General features: G+C 44.9%; 1 protein-coding gene across 6 annotated transcripts in view; it reads right to left on the reverse strand.

Annotated features, from left to right (window-relative positions):
* The window catches only part of PHC3 (polyhomeotic homolog 3), a 122,632-nt gene that overhangs the window by 39,483 nt on the left and 62,849 nt on the right, over positions 1-20,300 (reverse strand). For all 6 annotated transcript variants that reach the window (XR_005778249.1, XR_005778248.1, XR_005778247.1 and 3 more), the window contains exons 5-9: positions 10,641-10,793; positions 7,889-7,990; positions 5,697-5,937; positions 3,386-4,257; positions 571-727 (exon numbers count right to left, since the gene is read on the reverse strand). Coding sequence is in view for 1 of the 6 variants with exons in the window: in XM_040428214.1 (XP_040284148.1) it covers positions 571-727; positions 3,386-4,257; positions 5,697-5,937; positions 7,889-7,990; positions 10,641-10,793 (1,525 nt within the window). In the remaining 5 variants the exon portion in view is untranslated. The remainder of the gene's footprint in view (positions 1-570; positions 728-3,385; positions 4,258-5,696; positions 5,938-7,888; positions 7,991-10,640; positions 10,794-20,300) is intronic.

Here is a 20,300-nt window from a genome sequence, read left to right on the forward strand (position 1 = left end):
TCGAGAGAATGCCAAGAGTGTGCAAAGCAGTAATCAAAGCAAAAGGTGGCTACTTTGAAGAACCTAGAATATGACATATTTTCAGTTGTTTGTTATATATATAATTCCACATGTGTTAATTTATAGTTGTTGATGCCTTCATAGTCATGAAAATAAAGAAAACTCTTTGAATGAGTAGGTGTGTCCAAACTTTTGGTCTGTACTGTACATCTGATCAGCTGCATGGTGGCTGATCCTCATCTAATGTGCATTGTTACCTTAAAGGGATTGTTCCTGCATAGCAATGTATCACCTATCCACAGGATAGATACTTGCTTGATTGCTGGTGATCCCACATCTGGGAAGACCACCAATCAGAAGAATCAGGGTCCCTTGTCAACCATTTCAATGGAATCTTTGCCAAGCATGTGCACCACTACTCCATTCAATTTCTGTTTCTACTGCCCTCATGCCAAAGGCCGATGAGAGAAGGGAGCAATCCTGATAGGATTACTTTCAGGGATTTTGAACCAGGCATCATGTGCATATCTATCACAAATAATACCATGTAATATGTCTAGTTATTTTTACCTTGCATGATATGATCTGCAGGAAGCTCCTCTCCACTCCCTAAAGGAAGTGCAGGGGGAGACAGTGTTGGAGGTGTAGGGGTCTGCATAATGACACGTACACATTCCTGTTGCTCCATTGGCACCTCTTCCGGACACAAATTTTGTACTCTGTAAACCTAGATAGGAGATAGTAATTGGCTAGAATTACAGCTTCCACGCTAATAGCTGAAATTAGTATTGTGTCCTTGGGAACAACGCAGCTCATCTAAACATTTCCTTTATTTTTCCTCATAACTGGAACCCTGGCCAACATTTCCAACAGAAAGGACAAAACACTACAGCATTCAGTCTGAAGCACAAAAGCGTTTTCAGTAAATTGTGTATTTTAATATTAATATGTTCATATTAAAAAGGAAATGTAGCATCTGCTGTCCATAAGTCTACAGATACAGAAGAAATATTGGGAATTTATTATGGAAATTAAAGGACATGTCTGCATTTTTTACAATGATAGCCTATTGGTGACATATTGCATACATTGGGAGATCCTCCATAATTATACCTTCAATGCAGGCTCTTATCCTGGTGTGAACAGAGCTCTGTATTACTAATATTTGAGGAGTAGTTATAAAGACGGCATTCAGATTCAGCGGTTCAGGGATTTTGTTATCGCCATGGTATTTTACAGCAGGGGCCAAATGTTCCCTATTTAGGCTTCCTTCACACTTGCGTTTTCGCCTGATCCGGCAGGGATCAGCAAAAACGCTTCCATTTTAGATAATGCAATCGTTCTGTTCAGTTCCGTTTTGTCCCCATTGACAATGAATGGGGACAAAATGGAAGCTTTTTTTGTCCGGTATTGAGATCCTCTGTCAGATCTCAATACTGGAAAATTAAAAGTGTGAAAGTAGCCTTACTTGTATATTACATTTCTGAATTCCTGTCTCCATGCAGATGCCTATTAGGTCTATTTTAAACTCATTCATGCTGGATCACTGATAATTTTGAGCATTTCTGGCCATTCACTACACTGGGTGAAAATGCAACAGAGAGGAGTTTGACAGCAGGAATAGAATACACAGGGTTTTTAGATATAAACGGTTGGTCTGCACTGCACACAAAATCACAGCATATTTCTAATTAAAGGGGTTGTCCGAGTTATTTTTTTGTTCTTTCTATGTTCCTAACTAGGCAAATGTAACAGCTTTCCAATTAACTCACTTTATCTCCAGTGGCTGGTTTCTCAGATTTCACTGAGGGTCACATGACCTGTGATGTCAGCTTCTCTCCCTGCTCTGATAAAGTTCGTTTACAAGCCTGTAAACGAGACGTCACTGTGCTGACCACGCCCCCCTTCACTGCCGGGCTGCTCTCTCCTAGGATTCTTAACCCCTTCAGATGCACAGACTGCGTAGCTGCAGCAGTGACAATTCTGGGCACAGGAGCTGTTCTACAGAGTACAGACTACAGAGAGCATTGCACAAGAAGGTAGGGGGAAGATCCTGTGTGCATTAGCAGTGTCATTATACAGGTGGGACTTGTAGTTCTACACTTACAAGTTGCTGTTGATTCTCCCAGCACTCAGGGCAGCTCTTGTATCCACTCCCTTAGCAGTGTCATTATACAGCTGGGACTTGTAGTCCTATACACACAACATGCTGCTGATTCTCCCAGCAGGCAGACATGTCACTCAGGGCAGCTCTTGTATTCACTCCCTTAGCAGAGCAGGGGGAGGGGCAGAGATTGTTTTTATTGCATGTAAACAAAGGGCCAGAAAAGAACCAGGGAAATGAGGAAATATATATATATTTTTTGCATAAAACGTGCTTAGCTTAGTTATATATTGCTGCCCATCAGATTTTCAGTGCTATATATTTTTTTTTCATAACTCGGACAACCCCTTTAAGGCTATTTGCAAAGTTCCTTCGCTTTTCCTTCAAATGCATTACTGCAATAAATTAATTGGTTGCAAAGGCAGACATAGCCTTTAAAGGGAACCTGTCATCAACTTTATGCTACCTTCACTCAGAGCAGCATAAAGTAGTGACAGACGCTCTCATTTCAGGTTGCTGAGAACCAGTATCATAATCATTGCAGCACAGGCCTGGAAAAGTGTCAAATCTACCTGAGAAGAGTCCTGGTTATACATAATCTCCTGCTCTCCCGCCCATCTGCTGATGATTGGCAGTTCTCTTCTTGCAAATGGGTGGGGAGAGAAGGAGTTAATGAATGACTGACTCTTCTCAGGTAGATTTGACTCTTTTAAAGGCCTCTGCTGCAATGATTGTGATGCTGGTTCTCGGCAACCACTTACTTTATGCTGCCCTCAGTGAGTTCAGCATAAAATTGATGACAGGTTCCCTGGTACCTCAAAACCAAAGCAGAGTTTGGTTCCAATTTTTTAAGTGGTTTCCCACTTTAAAAATCAATTACTGATGTTATTCAACGAAGTCACGCGCAACTTCGCGAATAACTAACTTCGGCTCATCGGAGCCCATACAGTCTAATACTGTACAGAGACGGATCTCTGCACAGTATTAATTCAAAGTTATGAACGAAGCGACTTCGGATGTAACATTTGCTCAATATAATACTGAATAATCTCTAACCCTTAGTTCCATTGTTTGCATGTATAACAGTGTGCCGCCATACGTATTTTGCTTGCTGTCTACATGTTAGCTTTATGGATGTGCACCTGTGACTTTGGATGTGCTAGTCTAAATTTTTTCAGAATCTTTCAATTCCTGTGTAAAGCTGCTGCACCTGTCTGGGATTAATAAATCTTTATTTTCTACCAAGTATTCTAATATATAAGTGTCATGTTGGAAGCTTACCACTGAGGGCTCCACTTGAGCTGGTGGCATGTGCAGGTTTACTGCAACTGTCTGAGGCGGTGGAAGAGTCTGGAAAGGCAGCTGAACAAGCGCTTCTGCAGCAGGAAGCTCTTCTTCCGTTAGTAATGCATTCTGCACCAGAACCTGGCCTGGTGTTAAGATTTCTGGTTGTACTGATATGGTCTGCATGGACTGTAGAGGCAAAGATTGGAGCTGGGAAGGCAGAGTTCCGGGTAAATTTGGGGAGGCTGCCATTGTTTGTGGCAAGGACTGGAGTGATGACTGTATCGAATCTATAGGAGACATTATCTGCTGTGCTGTGGATGCTATTGCATGCTGATGTGATGGTCCAGTATGGCTTACTGGAGTCACTGTAGATGAAGGATGTGTTGGAATAACCACCTGTGATGATGGATGCAACGTGCTCTGCAGCTGTGCATTTTCTCTGGATGGAAGTGGTGACTGCACAAGTAGAGGTGGCTGAGAATGAAGTAGGGCTTGTGGGTGAATAATTATAGTTGGAGACTGACATGGGGATTGTACTGGTGAAGGTGACACAACTACAGACTGGTGAGCAGAGTGTGTGAGAGTTGGAGATGGAGGAGGAGGAGTTGGGGCAGGGGTACAGTGGTGTGAATGAGCACTACTGGGAAGGGACAGGAATGCTGGGCTCTGAATCGGTACACACTGTTGGGCAGATGGAGACTCTAAGGCTTGGTTATGTAAGGTAATGGTCTGAATCTGATGCCGATGCTGTATCTGCTGCTGCTGTTGTACTATCATTTGATGGTGCGGCAGCTTTGGCGGATCTTGGTGGAGTTGGACCGTTGGGGGTTTAACCAAAGAATGTGGTTGGACTGACGAATATGATACTGCAAAAAGAAATGGAAAAATGTACACTAAGAAGAAGCAATAATACTCCCATGTTGCATCAATGGAAATAGTCTCACGACGGCTACCCCTGCTACAACTAGTGGATCTTTTAGGGCATATTTCCCACTAGAAACATGTTCTGTGTCAGTAGCAGAAGTCTGGAATTCCAAGCAGAATCATCTACTATCAGCCCAAATATGCCAGTGTCATTAACTCTCACACAAACATATTAATATGTATACTTAAGTTCTAGCTGCCAATCCCCAGTGCAGCTGTAACATAAATGTATGTATATTTGCAAAATATGCTATGCTGCACAATCTGCCATTAAAGACAATGGGCAAACACCGTGTCACCCCAATCCTCCAGTGACCAGAAGCTGAAATGATCAGCTCCCTGTCACAAAAAAAGTACTAAACACAGTGCTGGATGCAGGACAAGTCCTTCTTGCAATTAGGTTGTGATATCATGGGCTTCCAGCTGTAATATGGGGGAGAGAGAAGCATGATGGGAGGGCATAGTCTGTGTCCTCCCAGCATCCATCTGTATGCAGATTTCTGCTAATAGTGATCTAACGGCCAGCAGGTTCTTTGTGATCTACATACAGAGAGCAATGCTGGGAATAACATAGAACATATTATCCGATTGCTCCAGACCCCAAAAATTTAAAAAAAGGAAAAAAAAAAATCCAACAATCCATCTGCACTGTGGACCATTCTCTGTAAAATGAACTATGTATGTGCACATATTACAGACTATATATTATATCAAATCCAAATGAATTATTGTCAGTTTTCTCACACCATAGCCCCACCCCTAGCTCATCAATGACATAAAAGACACGTTAGAAAAAAATAGGGACTTTAAAGGGGATGTGCCACCATAAAAAATGTTATAATCATGTAGTTCAGCATGAAAAATTTGTTACTTTTGTAATTTTACTTTCTGTTATAAAATTGTTCCTGTTGTGAGATATCCTCTTCATTAATGGCGCCCCCCGGTGTTTAAACTGTAGAGTTATTTGCACATAAGTTTCATTCTTAAACTGCCGCCAGCCGTATCTACTGCCCCTGAGCTCCCAGGCTGAAGATAATCTAGCAGAGCAGCTGGAGCTGGAGTGTGGAGATCTCTGGATCTATGTGCGCTGATGGGCCGGTTCTAGCTTTGTTAGAAAGCGATTCCCATGTACTGTATGATGTCTGATTTTCAGTTTTTAGATCAATCACTGCCTAACCCCTTTAACTTTTTGGGCATTAGGTTAGGCAAAGTACACGTAGTAGTAATCAAAACCAGAATGAACTGCTAAAGTAGTAAATCTAGATCATGCAAACAAAGATTCTCCCTTTCATCTGTCTACTGTCCTGCCAGTTTATCTTCACACACGTATGATGTGCCTATGGTTGCACAATGAATAAAACATGAGAATGCTGAAACATGCCTGGTGCAAGAAGCTGATGTAAACTTGCTGTCCTTGCTAGGGCTGTGCAGCGGGCTTCTGATCCAGAAGTCTCTCCTTTATGGCTTCCCTCATAAGAGTTGGTGTGGATGGTTTTGGAGCTTGTCACGGTCGTCTTGTGACACATAGCAAGGGGCTGATCATGGTTATTGATTTTTGGAGGACTGCTTTGAGGGCATGATATTTCCAATATTGGTGGGCTCCGCAGTGTTAAATTCTGGACCTTCGTAAAAACATACAGTGAATATACTTATCAGAAGAATTTGTCAAAGCAACTGATAAAAAAAATACAACATAAAATCAAAGCATTCATTTTTATTCCTATGTCCTACAGAGCATACAAACAAATAAATGACCCATTAGGCTGTCATTTGCCTTTTACATGAAAGGGGTATTTCCATTGTGTAATGTTATGACATATCAGCAGGTATCTCCACAGACTTGTAGGGAACTCCAACACAGCCCCCATTCAAGTGATTGAATGTCCAGGAGCATTGCTGTGCAGGAAGACACTGTGCGGCCATTTTGTTCTGTTTGGTACAGGTCTTCACCTCTCCTAGTGATATGCCATCACTTACTAATCTGCTAAAGGGCTGGCTACCAGGACCCCCACATCTTATTCTTGGTTATAAAAACATAATAACGATGCCCCCAACTAGTCCCTGCTCCACAATACAATCTGTCACTACCCAGAGCACCAGATGCTTTCCTGCAGCATGCCAATAATTAGAAGCAGGAAGCTAAGGGTTACAGATGACAGCATCTTCTGTAGGAACCATTGGACCCATCCTAGGGGAGCAGGACTAGAATTTCTAAACATTCAGGCAATGTCAACAGTGTCGGCCAGCATTGTTTGGGTACTGAATAGTGGTATTAAGTAGGTACTGTACTGTGATATGTGAGGTGTATGGTACCGGTATAGGGGCACTTGTGGAAGTAGTTGGGTCCAATACAGTTCCATTATTCTGATATTGGTGGTATGATGTGGCACTGAATGGTGGTAATATTACTAAGCATGTCACAGTAGAGAATAACATGCAGCATATGATGGCAGACCTGTCCACAACAAGCCAAGGATGGTGGTTTGGATCCACACCATGTCTAAATGGCAGCAATGAACTTGCCAGGACAGGAAATGTCACGAGAAAACCATAGCACAACAGTCTAAACAAGAAAGAAAACGCACCTGTCTACCGCACTGGCGTTTCCGCGCAGTTGCCCAACTCTTGCCTGCTTCTGGTCCCCATCAGACTGGGTACCTTGGTCCTGGGACTGTTGTGGCCAATCACTGGCCTCAGCGGTTAAGTGTGCTTGAATGGCACGTCACCGCTTCTCATGTGCCGAAGTCAATGATTTGCTGCAGCAGTCATAGAACAGGAACAGGGAGGCGGCAAAAGAGCTGTGGGACTTAAATGCCTGCTGTACCTGGCAATTTAGTATGGAGGTGTCTCGTCTTTCCTTTGATGGCAGATGGCTTTTGCCCAATCCCATTTTCCTTTGCGAATACAAGCTGCCAGTGTAGTAGCTCTCTCCCCTCAGAATACAGGCTGAGCTATCTAATGTGTATGGTAAGTCTTAGATTAGTCCATTAGACTGCCAGATAGTAAAGTGTTCATCCCAAAGTACATATCATACCAGCTTCTGCCTTGCAATTCATCGGATTTTGGCTTGTTTCCCACAGCCATTTTTTGCTTCTGTAGCAGACGTTGTAGCTAGAGATGAGCAAATTTAATATTTTGAAATCCGTTCACACTTTGTTTGTTGGTTAAAGGTGAATTGTGTTATGGATTCCGTTACCACGGACCAATGCCTCTAAAGGCATTCTGTCATAATAGAAGTCTATGGGCTGCAAAACGGACCCGTCCCGTTTCCGTTATGCAGGGAAGTCTTCCCCTGCATAATGGAAACGGGACGGATCCGTTTTGTAGCCCATAGACTTCTATTATGACGGAATGAATAACGAAATGCCTCTAAAAGCATTGCGTTATGCATCCCGTCATAGAATTGAGTTATGGTCCGTGGTAACGGAATCCATAAGGCAATTCACCTTTTACCAGTAAGCGAAGCGTGAACGAATTTCATAAGCAGAAATTCGCTCATCTCTAGTTGTAGTCACTAAACAGGTTATATGTGAATATAATACTTAAGGATGCATTTCGCTTAGGCTCACTTACCTGAGTGGCAGATGACTGACTGGAGGCTGAAGATGTAGATGACGAAATCATTGGAATGTCGGACTGCACCGCTGCAACGGTGGCGGCTGGAGTAAAGATAAGCTATTCACAGATGACACAAAGAAGAGAACGTCAGCAATGCTTCCAGGTTCTATTTTGAAACATTCACATTTTTTAAACTCTACCTTGATGGGAGAACAATACTTATAAAATGTTATAAACCAGGTTAAAAAAAAGGATGACAAATTTTGATTGCTAACTTGCATTCAAGTGAACAGGATAAAGCTGCAATATCCGGCACCAGCACTAATAAGTAGATGGTGCACAGGTAGCAGGACCGATTTAAACAAGACAGAGGCCACACTGCGGTCCTTTAAAGTAGCTGGTAAGGGTACCAATCGTCGGATTCCACAGATCTAATATTATTTGTCTATCCTGACTATAATCATCAATATTCTGATGATTATTCTGATATTCTGAATCATCCACTATCTTCAATGGCCTGCGGTACAGGTCCTCAGTCTTAAAGAGAACCTGTCATCAGCTTTATTCTGACCTCACTGAGGGCAGCATAAAATTGTGACAGAAATACTGATTTCAGCGGTGTGTCACTCATGAGCTAATAGTAAGTGGTTGCTGAGAACCAGCATCATAATCATTGCAGACTGGGCCTTGAAAAGAGTCACATCTACCTGAGAAGAGTCCTGGTTATCCATAATCTCCTGCTCTCTCCCCGTCCATCTGCTGATGACTGGCAGTTCTCTCCTAGAGAGAAAGGGAGAAAACTAGGTAGAAGACGGTCAGTCATCAGCAGGTGGGCAGGAGAGCAGGAAGTCATGAATAACCAGGACTCTTCTCAGGTGGCCGGGACTCTTTTCCAGGCCCAGTCTGCAATGATTGTGATGTTGGTTCTCAGCAACCACTTACTTTTTACTTATAAATGACAGACCGCTGAAATCTACTCACCGGTCTCTACTTTATTCTGCCGGTAGTATGGACAGCATAAAGTTGATGACAGGTTCCCTTTAAGTCACATCTTTTGGCTTTCTAGAAGTAGTATAGGGTTAACAGTTCCCTCAGCATGTCTGCTCCAGATCCTTACACCATAGCCTTTAAAAAATTGCCCATAATTTTGATCGCTTGTCCCTAGGAGAGGCCATCAACGTTAGATTGGTGGCAGTGTGACAACCCCGCTGATCAGCTGTTTAGTTGTAGTGGTGATGGAACTACACAGCCCCATCCATTGTGTAGTGGAAAGAGCTGATAACTGCAGTGTGGCTCCTATTCACTGCAATGAGACAGAGGAGCTGAAATACACCTGCTTGCCGCTGCAATGCCGATGGTGAGCCAGTAAACAGAGAAGAGAACAGATCGCTAGTACGAGCAGTGTTCTCTACAAACAGCTGATCGGTGGGGGTGTCCTCTGGAGAGCCCCTTTAAGGTAGAACTGGGTGTTACCACTTGGGGGGGGGGGGGGAATCCCTGCACAGTCCGACATTGGCAGCACTCATTGGGCAGAGTCAAGACTGTGCAGGGACACACCCTCTTGGACTTTTATACATAAACTCCTAGCAGGAATAATAGAGGTACGGAAGAACATAAAGTTATAAGAATAGATGATCCTGAATAGGTATTACATGGGGAATGCAAGTTGTTACTAAAATGACATATCAGGGGAAGTGACAGGTCCTCTATATGTATACTTCCCTGCTTAAAGGAGAGAGGTAACTATGCATGCCTTAAGCAAGTGATACATAACGAGCACAGGACAAACAACCACAAGGACAGGCATACAGAAACAACATGGGGAGAATAACAAAAAAGTTAGCATGGGAGGGAAGAAGAGGGTGCAATGGCGAAACAGGCTCCTTGGTAGAAAACCTACAAACATAGGAAATTTACGCCCACAAGGTATAACGGTCAGGTCATGCTGAGAGTACTCAGGAACTCCCATAGAAATGAATGAAGCAGCTGCGCGCATGCCCAACCAGCTGCTCTGTTCATTTCGGGTACCAGGTCCCCGTTCACGGTGGGGGTACCAGCAGTAGGACCCCTCCCGATCTAATAGTTATCCCCCATCTTCAAAAAACATAATACCCCTTTACGCATAACAGTCTTTGGAACACTGTGGCTTGCAGAAGTCTTATTTTTGACAGTGGGACCCTAACTGGGAGTCTCAAAGTAGTAGAAGAACACAGGGCGGAAGGTCAGCTTGACCGCCACTATACACCTTAACAAAGGGATGTGGAAAGGTTTCCATTTATTTAGGAGGAATTTCAATTCTTAAACAAATACAGGAAAATTCCTAAAAAATTAAAGGGGTTTCTCTGGGAGTTTAATATTGATGGCCAATCCTTAAGATACAAGAAGATCAAGATCTGATCAGTGGGGGTCTGACTCCCAGCACTCCCTTCGATCTGCTACAACCTCTTCCTAGGCCAGTGACATCATGTTCATCAGTCACATGAAATGTTCACTGCCGGTTGATCATGAAGAACAGAGAGCAGCATTTTCTCTCCATGCTCAAGGATTTACTTTATGTATAATAGTAGAGTTCAGAATACATTTTGGGGATATCTAATCTATACAAATCTATTTAAAAACTAAATCCATGTAGAAATATCTATATTGTATGCATACTCTGTAAGAGCCAATGGAGCCAAACTAATAACAAAAAATGTGAAAAAATTCTAGGTGCCGAGCGAAGATACAAATAATAGTCACAACACTGGACAATAAGATACAGTCTCACCATCTGGGCTCGTAGATACATCTGAGCCTGGCTTGCAGATGGAGAAGTACTTCCAAGCAACATGGTTTTCTGTGTGATACTGCTGCTTGTTGTGCTGGAAGTTTGTGATCGACTTACAATTTGGGTCGGAGGAGGTGAAGTGGAGAGGTTAAGCTTGAGGGGAAAAAAAACATATAAGTTTAAAAAATAAAAATAAAAAAGAAGGCATTTGCAATATTGATTAATACAATGTTTTTGTATGCGTCAGAAAGGATTTTTGTCAGTCCTCTGTAACAGCCATTAACTATGTATAACAATACCTCCTTTATATATCTATAAATGGTGGATCATTACATGTCCTGCCTATGAGGGCCCCGGGGCACATACTACCGAGTCTCCTGGGTCAGGATTGTGCATTTCATTTATAAGCATTTTCATTTTCTTTACACCCCAAGGTCAGAGCGTGCAATGCTCACAGAAATTGAAAAAGACCCAGAAATACATCTAAGACTCTACAGCTAGTAGGTTAAATATTCAAGTTCTTGACGCAATTAGAAAAAGACTGAACAAGTATGGCTTGTTTGGAAGCGCTGCCTGAAGAAAATCTCTTCTTTCTTACAAAAAAATGGCAGCATGACCTAGGTTTCCAAAGATGAACAATCCACAAGTCTTCTGGAACAGTGAGGGACATTGATCAAGACATACACAGCATCTCTGGAAGTCTGTGCACCAGAAGCTGAAGTCTACGCCAGCTAGTTACTTGTGTAAGTTACAGCAAATCCGACAGGCCGTGCTAAGCTCAACCCCTTTGGAAAAGTGTTGAAAACCTTCAAAAGTCACAAGTTGTCGCGCACATGTAGCGTGCTTTTTAATTTGTGACTTTTTTACACTACGATTGTGGTGTAACGACATTAGTAAATGCCCCATTTTGGCTTCCCTATAGACATACACATATACTGTGTTCTCATAATGTTTGCATTATGCAGAAACTTTAGCCCCTTAAGTGACCTTCCATACGTGTTTTTAAGGCGGTCACTAAGGGGCCTTAGGCTGGGCCGCCGTAAAAAAAGCTCTAATGTCTAAGCACTGCACCAATCCCCCGTGCTGCGGGAGCCCGGCTCTAACACTTTACATACCATGGGCATGTAAAGTGCTGACAGAGGGAGAGGACTCCCTCTGTCTCCCATCGGCACCCCGCAAATGCGATTGTGGGGTGCCGATGTGTGTGAAGGCTGCCTGGGGTCTCGTGTAGACCACGGACCAGCCTTGAGTACTTTCCAGCAGGCACTATAGGGATAGCGTATTGCATTTTAAAAGTAATCAAAATACTGGTCTGTTATAGTCCCCTTGTGAGACTATTAAGTGGTAAAAAAAAAAGAAAAAGAGAAAGAAAAAAAACAACAAACATTCATAAAATAAAAAAATTCTATAAAAAAAAAAATTGCAACATAACGACCTGGAGTACATAAACATTACATAAATTATCCCCTACGGTAAACGCCACAAAAAATAAATAAAAAATGTATATGACAGAATTGCTAATTTATTCTTAGTTGCCACCCAAAAAACGTAGTAACAAGCGATCAAAAAGTGTCATTTACTCCAAAAATACAAGTCGTCTAGCAAAAATCAAGGAGGCAGCCTCTTCATGCACTGAAAGTAACCCCCCCCACCCTCTGCTGCTAAGTTACATCCCTAGTGGTCTCCTGGTTGAATGCTAGAGCCATAATCCAGACTGGAAAGGTTGGGTTATGAAGCCTTCATTGCATAACAAGGAGGCCTCAAAGCTTTTTCTCCTGGGTCATGCAAAAAGCATGAGCACCCATCTAGTTTTGTTTAAACAACTTGAACTCATCAGTGACCACCAATATGCTGTTTTAAAGCAGTCACTAACGGGCTTTAGGCCCTTTGCAAACGAGCGTTCCTCCCGCAGCAAGTCCGCATGACAGCACCCGGCCTCACCTCCCGTCGCTGCCAGGAGTCACATAGCATTAAAATATTACGTTTAAATCCCCCCTTTCCCAATTTTACATATAAAATATATAAACAATAAATAAATAAACATATTACATAGCACTGCGTCCGAAAAGTCCAAACTAATAAATTATAAAAACAATATCTACGGTGAGCGCCGTAACAGAAATAAATAAATAAAAAAATGTGATTCGCCATTTTTTCGTCACCTTGTCACCCTAAAAAATAGGATAGGACTGTTCTATTATGGGCCAAATGTTTCATAAAATGTGGAATGCACGCGGCTTTTTTTTTTTTTTTTTTCTGCGTGGTATTGAGTATCGCAATATTTTTTTATGGTGACGAGAGTGAATCAAAATTTTGGTATCGAAACAACCCTACGATCTGATCGGCGTAGTGTTGTTACGATACCAAAATTTAGGTTCGGTTTCGATTTGGCAACTAAAAATTTAATTTGGCTTCTAAATTTTTCAGTTCAGGAGCCAATGGCTACTAGGTATTTTTTTTTAGTCTGGAGCCCTGAATTATTTTGTATTTTATCCCACACAGTGAAGTGGCTGCTGTAAAAAAAAAAATAATAATAATACTAGAATTGCTGTCTTTTATTTGCCACAAAAAAATTTGTTATGTAACTCAAATTGAGTCCAATATAAACAATTCGTCCCGCAAAAATCACACGCACGAAAAAAAAAAAAAAGGGGGTTTTATTCTGCAAAGGTTGTAAAACTAACAAAAAAATAAAATAAAATAAACTATATGTATTTGGTATCACTGTAATTGTAGTGAACCAGAGAATAAAGTTACTATGTTATTTATGCTGAAAAATTAGCACAGCAAAATTTATACTCTGTGGCAGTATTGCTGGTTTCTCCCATCCTCCCACCCTCAGAAAAAGTTAATAAATATTAATCAGGTTAATCAGAAAGTTATGAGTACCCCAAAAGGGTTCCATTAAAAACAACAAATTGTTCAGCAAAAAGCAAGTCTTCGTTCGGCTACATCGACGGAAAAATAAAAAAAATTATAGCTCTTGGAATGCAATGATGAATAAATGAAAAAAAAATGCTTGGTCTCTAAGGCCCAAAACAGGCTGGTCACTAAAGAGTTAACCTTCACCTGTCTACCTCTCTCAGCAGTTTTGAGATTTTTGTGCTAAAGACTTATTAAACACTAAAACGGTTAAAAAATAAGGAAATAACGTCAAAAAGCATCTTTCCTGCAGTTCATTTTGTTAGCGTGTGAACAGAACCTACTGCGACTCAGGCCCCTTTCTGATATACGATATAAAGCTTGTCTGTGTTTTGTCCATGAAAAACCTATGATTTTCCATCAGAGTTGAATCAGGATCATCTCCAACTGAGTGAAGTTTGTTAGTTTTTTCTCTCTTTGTAGCATCAGTATGTCATCCGTTTTTGTTCTGTGTGCAGTCAGTTTTATTTCACTGACTTACTGACTCACCAGAATAGAATGGATTCCATGAAAAACTAGATTTTTGTACTTACCGTAAAATCAGTTTCTCCTCCGTTCATTGGGGGACACAGGCTTGACCTTGGGTATAGCTGTTGCCACTAGGAAGCGACACTAAGCACAAAAGTGTGAGCTCCTCCCTCCAGCTATACCCTTCCTACAGGGACTAAGCTAAAACAGTTTGTGCAAAAGCAGTAGGAGAAGCAAAAGGAAAAACAGGAAAACCAAACAATGTACAAACCCAGAATCACGCAGGCCACAACGAGGCCTGTAACCAGAGCGAATGGGTGGGAGCTGTGTCCCCCAATGAACGGAAGAGAAACAGATTTTACGGTAAGTACAAAAATATGGTTTTCTCATTTGTATCATTGGGGGACACAGGCTTGACCTTAGGACGTTACAGAGCAGTCCGAGGGGTGGGTCAAAAACAAAGAAGCTATCCAGCCAATCAGAGAACCGCTGTCTGCAAAACTCTACGCACCAGAGAAGTGTAAGAAGATGCAAAGGTGTGCACTCTGCAAAATTTGGAAAAGGTGTGCAAAGATGACCAGGTAGTCGCCTTGCACACCTGAAGGACTGAAGCCCCATGATGTACTGCCCAAGAGGCCTCCACTGCCCGAGCAGAATGAGCAGAAACCCAAAAGGGCGGAGCCCGGTCACTGATGCGGTATGTATCCACAATGGCCAAACTAATCCATCGGGAAACAGAAACTTTGGACGCAGCCAGCCCTCGTCTCGGTCCCTCTGGAATGACGAATAGAGAATCCGTCCGTCGGAAAGAGGACGTCTGAGACAGATAGATGCAAATGTCCCGAACCAAATCCAGAGTGTGGAGCGACTGCTCACAAGGATGAGACGGGGCAGGACAAAATTAAGGGAGAATGATCTCTTCATTGAGATGGAATGTCGACACGACCTTCGGAAGGAAAGACTGAACATGGCGAAGAACTACTTTGTCTTGGTGGAGGATAAGGAAGGGGGACCGACAGGAAGAGCCGCTAGCCCCGACACCCTACGGATGGAAGTAATTGCCACCAAAAAGGCCACCTTGTAGGACAGGAAGCGAAGGGCCACCTCGCTGCAAAGGCTCAAACAGAGAGGACTGGAGAGCGCTGAGCACCAGATTAAGGTCCCACGGATTCAACAGAGGATGGTAAAGAGGCACAGCGTGCCACCCCCTGCAGAAAGGTCCAAACCGCAGAAAGCAAAGCCAAGTTTCGTTGAAATAGAATGGAAAGGACTGAAACTTGTCCTTTGAGGGAACTAAGAGCCAGCCCCAAGTCCGTGCCTGACTGCAGGAAATACAAGAGTCAAGGCAGCGAGAGCCGAGTGGGAGACAACTGGTGGCGTTCGCACTAACTGAAGTAGGACTTCCAGGTCCGGTGATAGAACCGTGAGAACGACGACTTTCTAGCACGAATCATGGTCTGGACAACCGCAGCCGAGAAACCCCGAGCCCTTAGTATGCCGGCTTCAACAGCCATGCAGTTAAATGAAGTGACCCTAAATTCTGGTGGAAGAGCGGTCCCTGCGACAAGAGGTCCTCCCGAAGGGAAAGAGGCCAGCGTTCGTTGGCAAGGAGGAAGACTATGGATGCGTCTGGGGCCACGAGAATGACGAGCAGACCTTCGGACCTGACTTTTCGGAGAAGACGCGGAATGAGCGGAAGAGGAGGGAACACGTAAGGAAACGTGAACTGCGTTCACAGGATCACAAGGGCGTCCAACGCCTGAGCCAAAGGATCCTTGGACCTCGCCACAAAGGTCTCTACCTTGTGGTTGAAGCGGGAGGCCATGACATCCACATCCGGCCGACCTCACCGCTCACAGATCGCGAGAAAGACCTGTGGATGCAGAGCCCGTTCGCCAGGATCGAGTCTCTCTTGGCTGAGAAAGTCAGTGATCAAGTTGTTGACGCTGGGGATATGAACGGCCGACAGAGCTGGGACATGGCTCTCCGGCCAGGAGAAGATGAGCGCTGCATCCGACATGGCTGCGGGGCTCCGGGTGCCACCCTGGTGGTTTAGATATGAGACTGCCGTGGAGTTGTCGGATTGAACCCAAACTGGATACCACTGGAGATCGTCCGTCCAATGAACCAGAGAGAGACGAATCACCCGCAATTCCAGGATATTGATCGAAGTTGGCGTTCCTCACGGGACCAGGAGCCCTGGACTGAGAGATTGTCCAGAACTCCCTCCCAGCCCCGGAGACTGGCATCCGTTGTCAACACTACTCAGCGGAGGGGAAGGAAGGAGCGGCCCAACGTCAGCATCAGAGACATCAACCACCACTGAAGGTCTCGGTGCGTCGGGGCAGGGAAATGGAAGAGTCAATGCAGGGAGGCTGTGGAACGGTGCCAAATGGTCAGAATGCACCGCAGAAGAGCCCTGGTATGGAACTGAGCATAGGGTACTGCTTCTAAGGAAGAGACCATGTGGCCCAGAGCCCTCATGCACTGGCGAAAGGGAAGAGGCTGAAGCCGCAACAAGAAAAGGATCTGACGATGGAGACTGGAGAGTTTGTGTCCGGGGACAAGAATATCTTGGCCCAATCGGTGTTGAACAGCATGCCCAGAAACATCAGCTGCCAAGATGGATGAAGACATGACTTTGATAGGTTCAGAACCCACCGAAGCGTTCAAGGGTGTCCCGGGCGATGCGTAGGCTGTCTGCCGTTGCCTGGAATGACGGACCCTTGATTAGGATATCGTCCAAGTATGGAATCGCCACTATCCCCCTGGATGAAGCAGAGCAATGACTGAGGCCAGAATCTTGGCAAGACCGAAGGGGAGGGCCACAAACTGGTAATGAAAAGGTCCCACTGCGAACCGAAGATATTTCTGGTGACTGACGCAGATGGGAACATGGAGATAGGCGTTCTTAATGTCTATCGAGGACAGGAATTTCCCCGGGTCCATGGATGCAATGACCGAACGCAGGTACTCCATCCAGAAGCGCCATAGCCAAAGGAATCAGTTGATGGCTTTGAGGTCTAGGATGGGACGGACCATACCCTCCTTCTTGGGGACTACAAAGAGATTGGAATAGAATCCGCGAAAACTTGAGGCGGAACCGGAACAATCACTCCCTGCCGCAGAAGGGAGATAATAGGCTGAAAAAAGGAATGGGCAGCGGAGTGAGAGGTCGGTGGGGACAATCAAAAAAAAAAAAACGGGGCGGAGGTGGGGATTGGAACTCTAGTTTGTAACCCTCGGATATGACTTCTCGCACCCAGGCATCGGAGACGTGAGCAAGCCATACACGTTGGAACAGATGAAAACGCCCTCCCACTCGACTGGGGGGCGCCAGAGGCCACCCGTCATGCAGAGGAGGACTTGGAGGTATAGGGCTTGGAGCCCTGCTGGTGAGGACGCCAGGGAGGGCGAGGCTTGAAAGATGGTTTGCGCTTCTGCTCTGAGGCAAATTTGACGGCTAGCCGCTTCGTGTTGGAGGAACTCCAAAAGGGCCAAAAAAGAGGTCTCCACTTTTTAGACCTGTGGAAGCGTGTCCTGCTCTGCGGCAAATGGGTGCTTTTACCCCCTGTAGCATCAGAGATAATCTGATCCAGATGCTTGCCGAAAAGTCTGCTACCTGCAAAGGGGAGGGATGTCAAGGCCCGTTTAGAAGCATTATCCGCCACCCAGCAAGATAGCCATGGGGTACGACGAATAGCCACCAAAAGGGCTGAAGAGCGAGGCACAAGCCGGGTTGCATCCAGAGAGGCCTCACAGATTTGAGAGCTGGCGTGGGAAAGTTGCATTGCAATATCTGAAAGTTCCTCCAGTGAGTCCCCAGAGACGAGGCCCTGACGTAGCTTGTTTGCCCACACGATCATAGCCTTACTAACCCATGTCGAGGCAAAAACCGGGCGCAGGGCAGTGCCAACTGCTTCAAAAGAAGATTTGGCAAAAGATTCCAATTTCTTATTCCTTAGGTCAGAGAAGGAGGCCCCATGGATACCGGAGGGTCAACAATAGGAGAGGACGACCACTTCTGTCAAATCCTCTAAAAAGGGATATAAGACGTCTAAACGTTTTGGTAAAGCAAAATGCCTGTCAGGGTAGTTCCATTCCTTGGAAGGGGAGGAATCAAACTCAGGGTGGTTGGCGAACACCTTTGGCGAGCGACGGGATCGCCTGAAGTAAAAACCAGAACCAGCAGATGAGGGCGCAGGGTCCTCAACCTGTAACGTTTCTATAACCAATGCGATGAGATTGTCTACTATGGCGGACAGTTTAGAAGACTGGTCCTCTGGTGAGTCAAAGTCAGCGTTTGACAACTTTTCCTCAGAACAAGCCTCTTCTAATGAGAATGAATCGGAGCGAGACTCCCTGGGAGGTGGCGGGGAGATGGATGAAACAAACGCAAACTCCCTTTGAGGAGAGGATGGTCTGGCCTGTTTTGCAGGACGGCCGCGATAGGGAGCAGCAGAGGGGTCCCCAGAGTCTGACTTGTCAGAGGGTGGCCGCACAGCCAAACGCTCCAGCATGTCCACAATCAGGGCCGTCTTTGCCGCAGGGCAAAAGGGGCAGCTGCCCCGGGCCCAGTTGCTCCTGGGGGCCCAAGGGAGCTCCGTTTCCCGACTCCCATTCACTAGTGACTGCATCACTAGATTAAAACATTCGGGGCCTGGGCCCCTGATGTTTTGTCCCAGGCCCCGAATGTCCTGCCTGCCTGCTAGATACAACTGTATTGCCGTACACAGAACGGCAATACAATTGAATCTAATACACTGGGTGTAGAGGTGAAGGACCTGTGGTGACATCACAGGTCATGTGATCAGCAAAACAGGCTGTGATAGAATGACCTGGATGATGTCACCATCATGTGACCAGTGCAGGATTGGACCGGAGTGAAGAGGGGAAGGAGCCTAATGCTGATGTCTGTATATGAGGATTGGAGAGGTAAGTGAAGGGACAGGGAGAGGCAGAGCAATGCTGGGAGTTGTAGTTATTTAACTAGGATGTATGTTAGGGCTGAAGGGAGGGATGTTATTGACATGGAACTGTGTGCTTGAGGTGGCTGGAGGGAGGGAGTGATGTTATTTACATGGGACTGTATGTTGAAAGTAAATGGGGGGGGGGGGGGGGGAAATGATGTTTATGTACATGGGACTTAATGTTTAGGCTACGTTCACACTTGCGTTTGGGGATCCGCTTGTGAGATCCGTTTCAAGGCTCTCACAAGCAGCCCCAAATGCATCAGTTTAACCCCAATGCATTCTGAATGGATGTGGATTCATTCAGAATGCATTCGTTCGGCTCCGTACGGCCCCCCCGTTCCGTTTTGGAGGCGGACCCCAAAATGCTGCAAGCAGCGTTTTTGTGTCCGCATGGCCTTGCGGAGCCAAACGGATCCGTCCTGACTTACAATGTAAGAAAATGGGGACGGATCCCTTTGCATTGACACAAAATGGTGCAATTGTAAACGGATCCGTCCCCCATTGACTTTCAATGTAAGTCAGGATGGATCCGTATTGGGACTTAGAAATTCAAATCTAATACAAACGAATCGGTCCTGAACGGATGCATTCGTTTGTATTATCGGTGCGGATCCGTCCTGTACAAGTACAGGACAGATCCGCACGAACGCAAGTGTGAAAGTAGCCTTAGAGGGTGATGTTTACATGGGATTGTGCGTTAGAGGCGGCTGGGGAGGAGGTGATGTTATTTACATGGGACTGTATGGTGGAGGGAGGATTATAACTGCAGGGGGCACTGCAGATCCAGGGGACATTATAGGTGGTCTTATTACTACTGGGGGCTCTATAGGAGGGTCTTATAGATCCGCCTTTTTTCTACTAAGCGCACTATGGGGGCCTTATTACTACTGAGGGGTCTGTAGGGAGCTTTATTACCACTGGGGGAACAATAGGGGGCCTTATTTCTACTAGGGGGCTCTGTGAGGGTATTATTAATATGGGAGGGCTCTTCTAATAATGGGGGCATTGTTGAGGAGCATTATCACGGTTGGGGCAGTGTTACTAATGAGGACATTCTAGAAGGGAATTACTATTGGTGGGACTATGAGGAGCACTATTACTATGGGGGGCAGTAATGTTTCTTCAGGATAGTATTTGGGGGTATTGGGAGGGGGGGGGCAGGGGCATAACTAAAGGATCATGGGCTCCGGTGCAAGAGTTCAGCTTGGGCCCCCCTTCCCTCAGTGCTTTGTGTGTCTTCTTATGCAGCACAAGTGTCTTTGGGCCCCTTCATGCTCCTGGGCCCGGTAGCGGCTGC

The sequence above is a fragment of the Bufo bufo genome, chromosome 4, assembly GCF_905171765.1.
Source record: "Bufo bufo chromosome 4, aBufBuf1.1, whole genome shotgun sequence".
Classification (NCBI taxonomy): domain Eukaryota; kingdom Metazoa; phylum Chordata; class Amphibia; order Anura; family Bufonidae; genus Bufo; species Bufo bufo.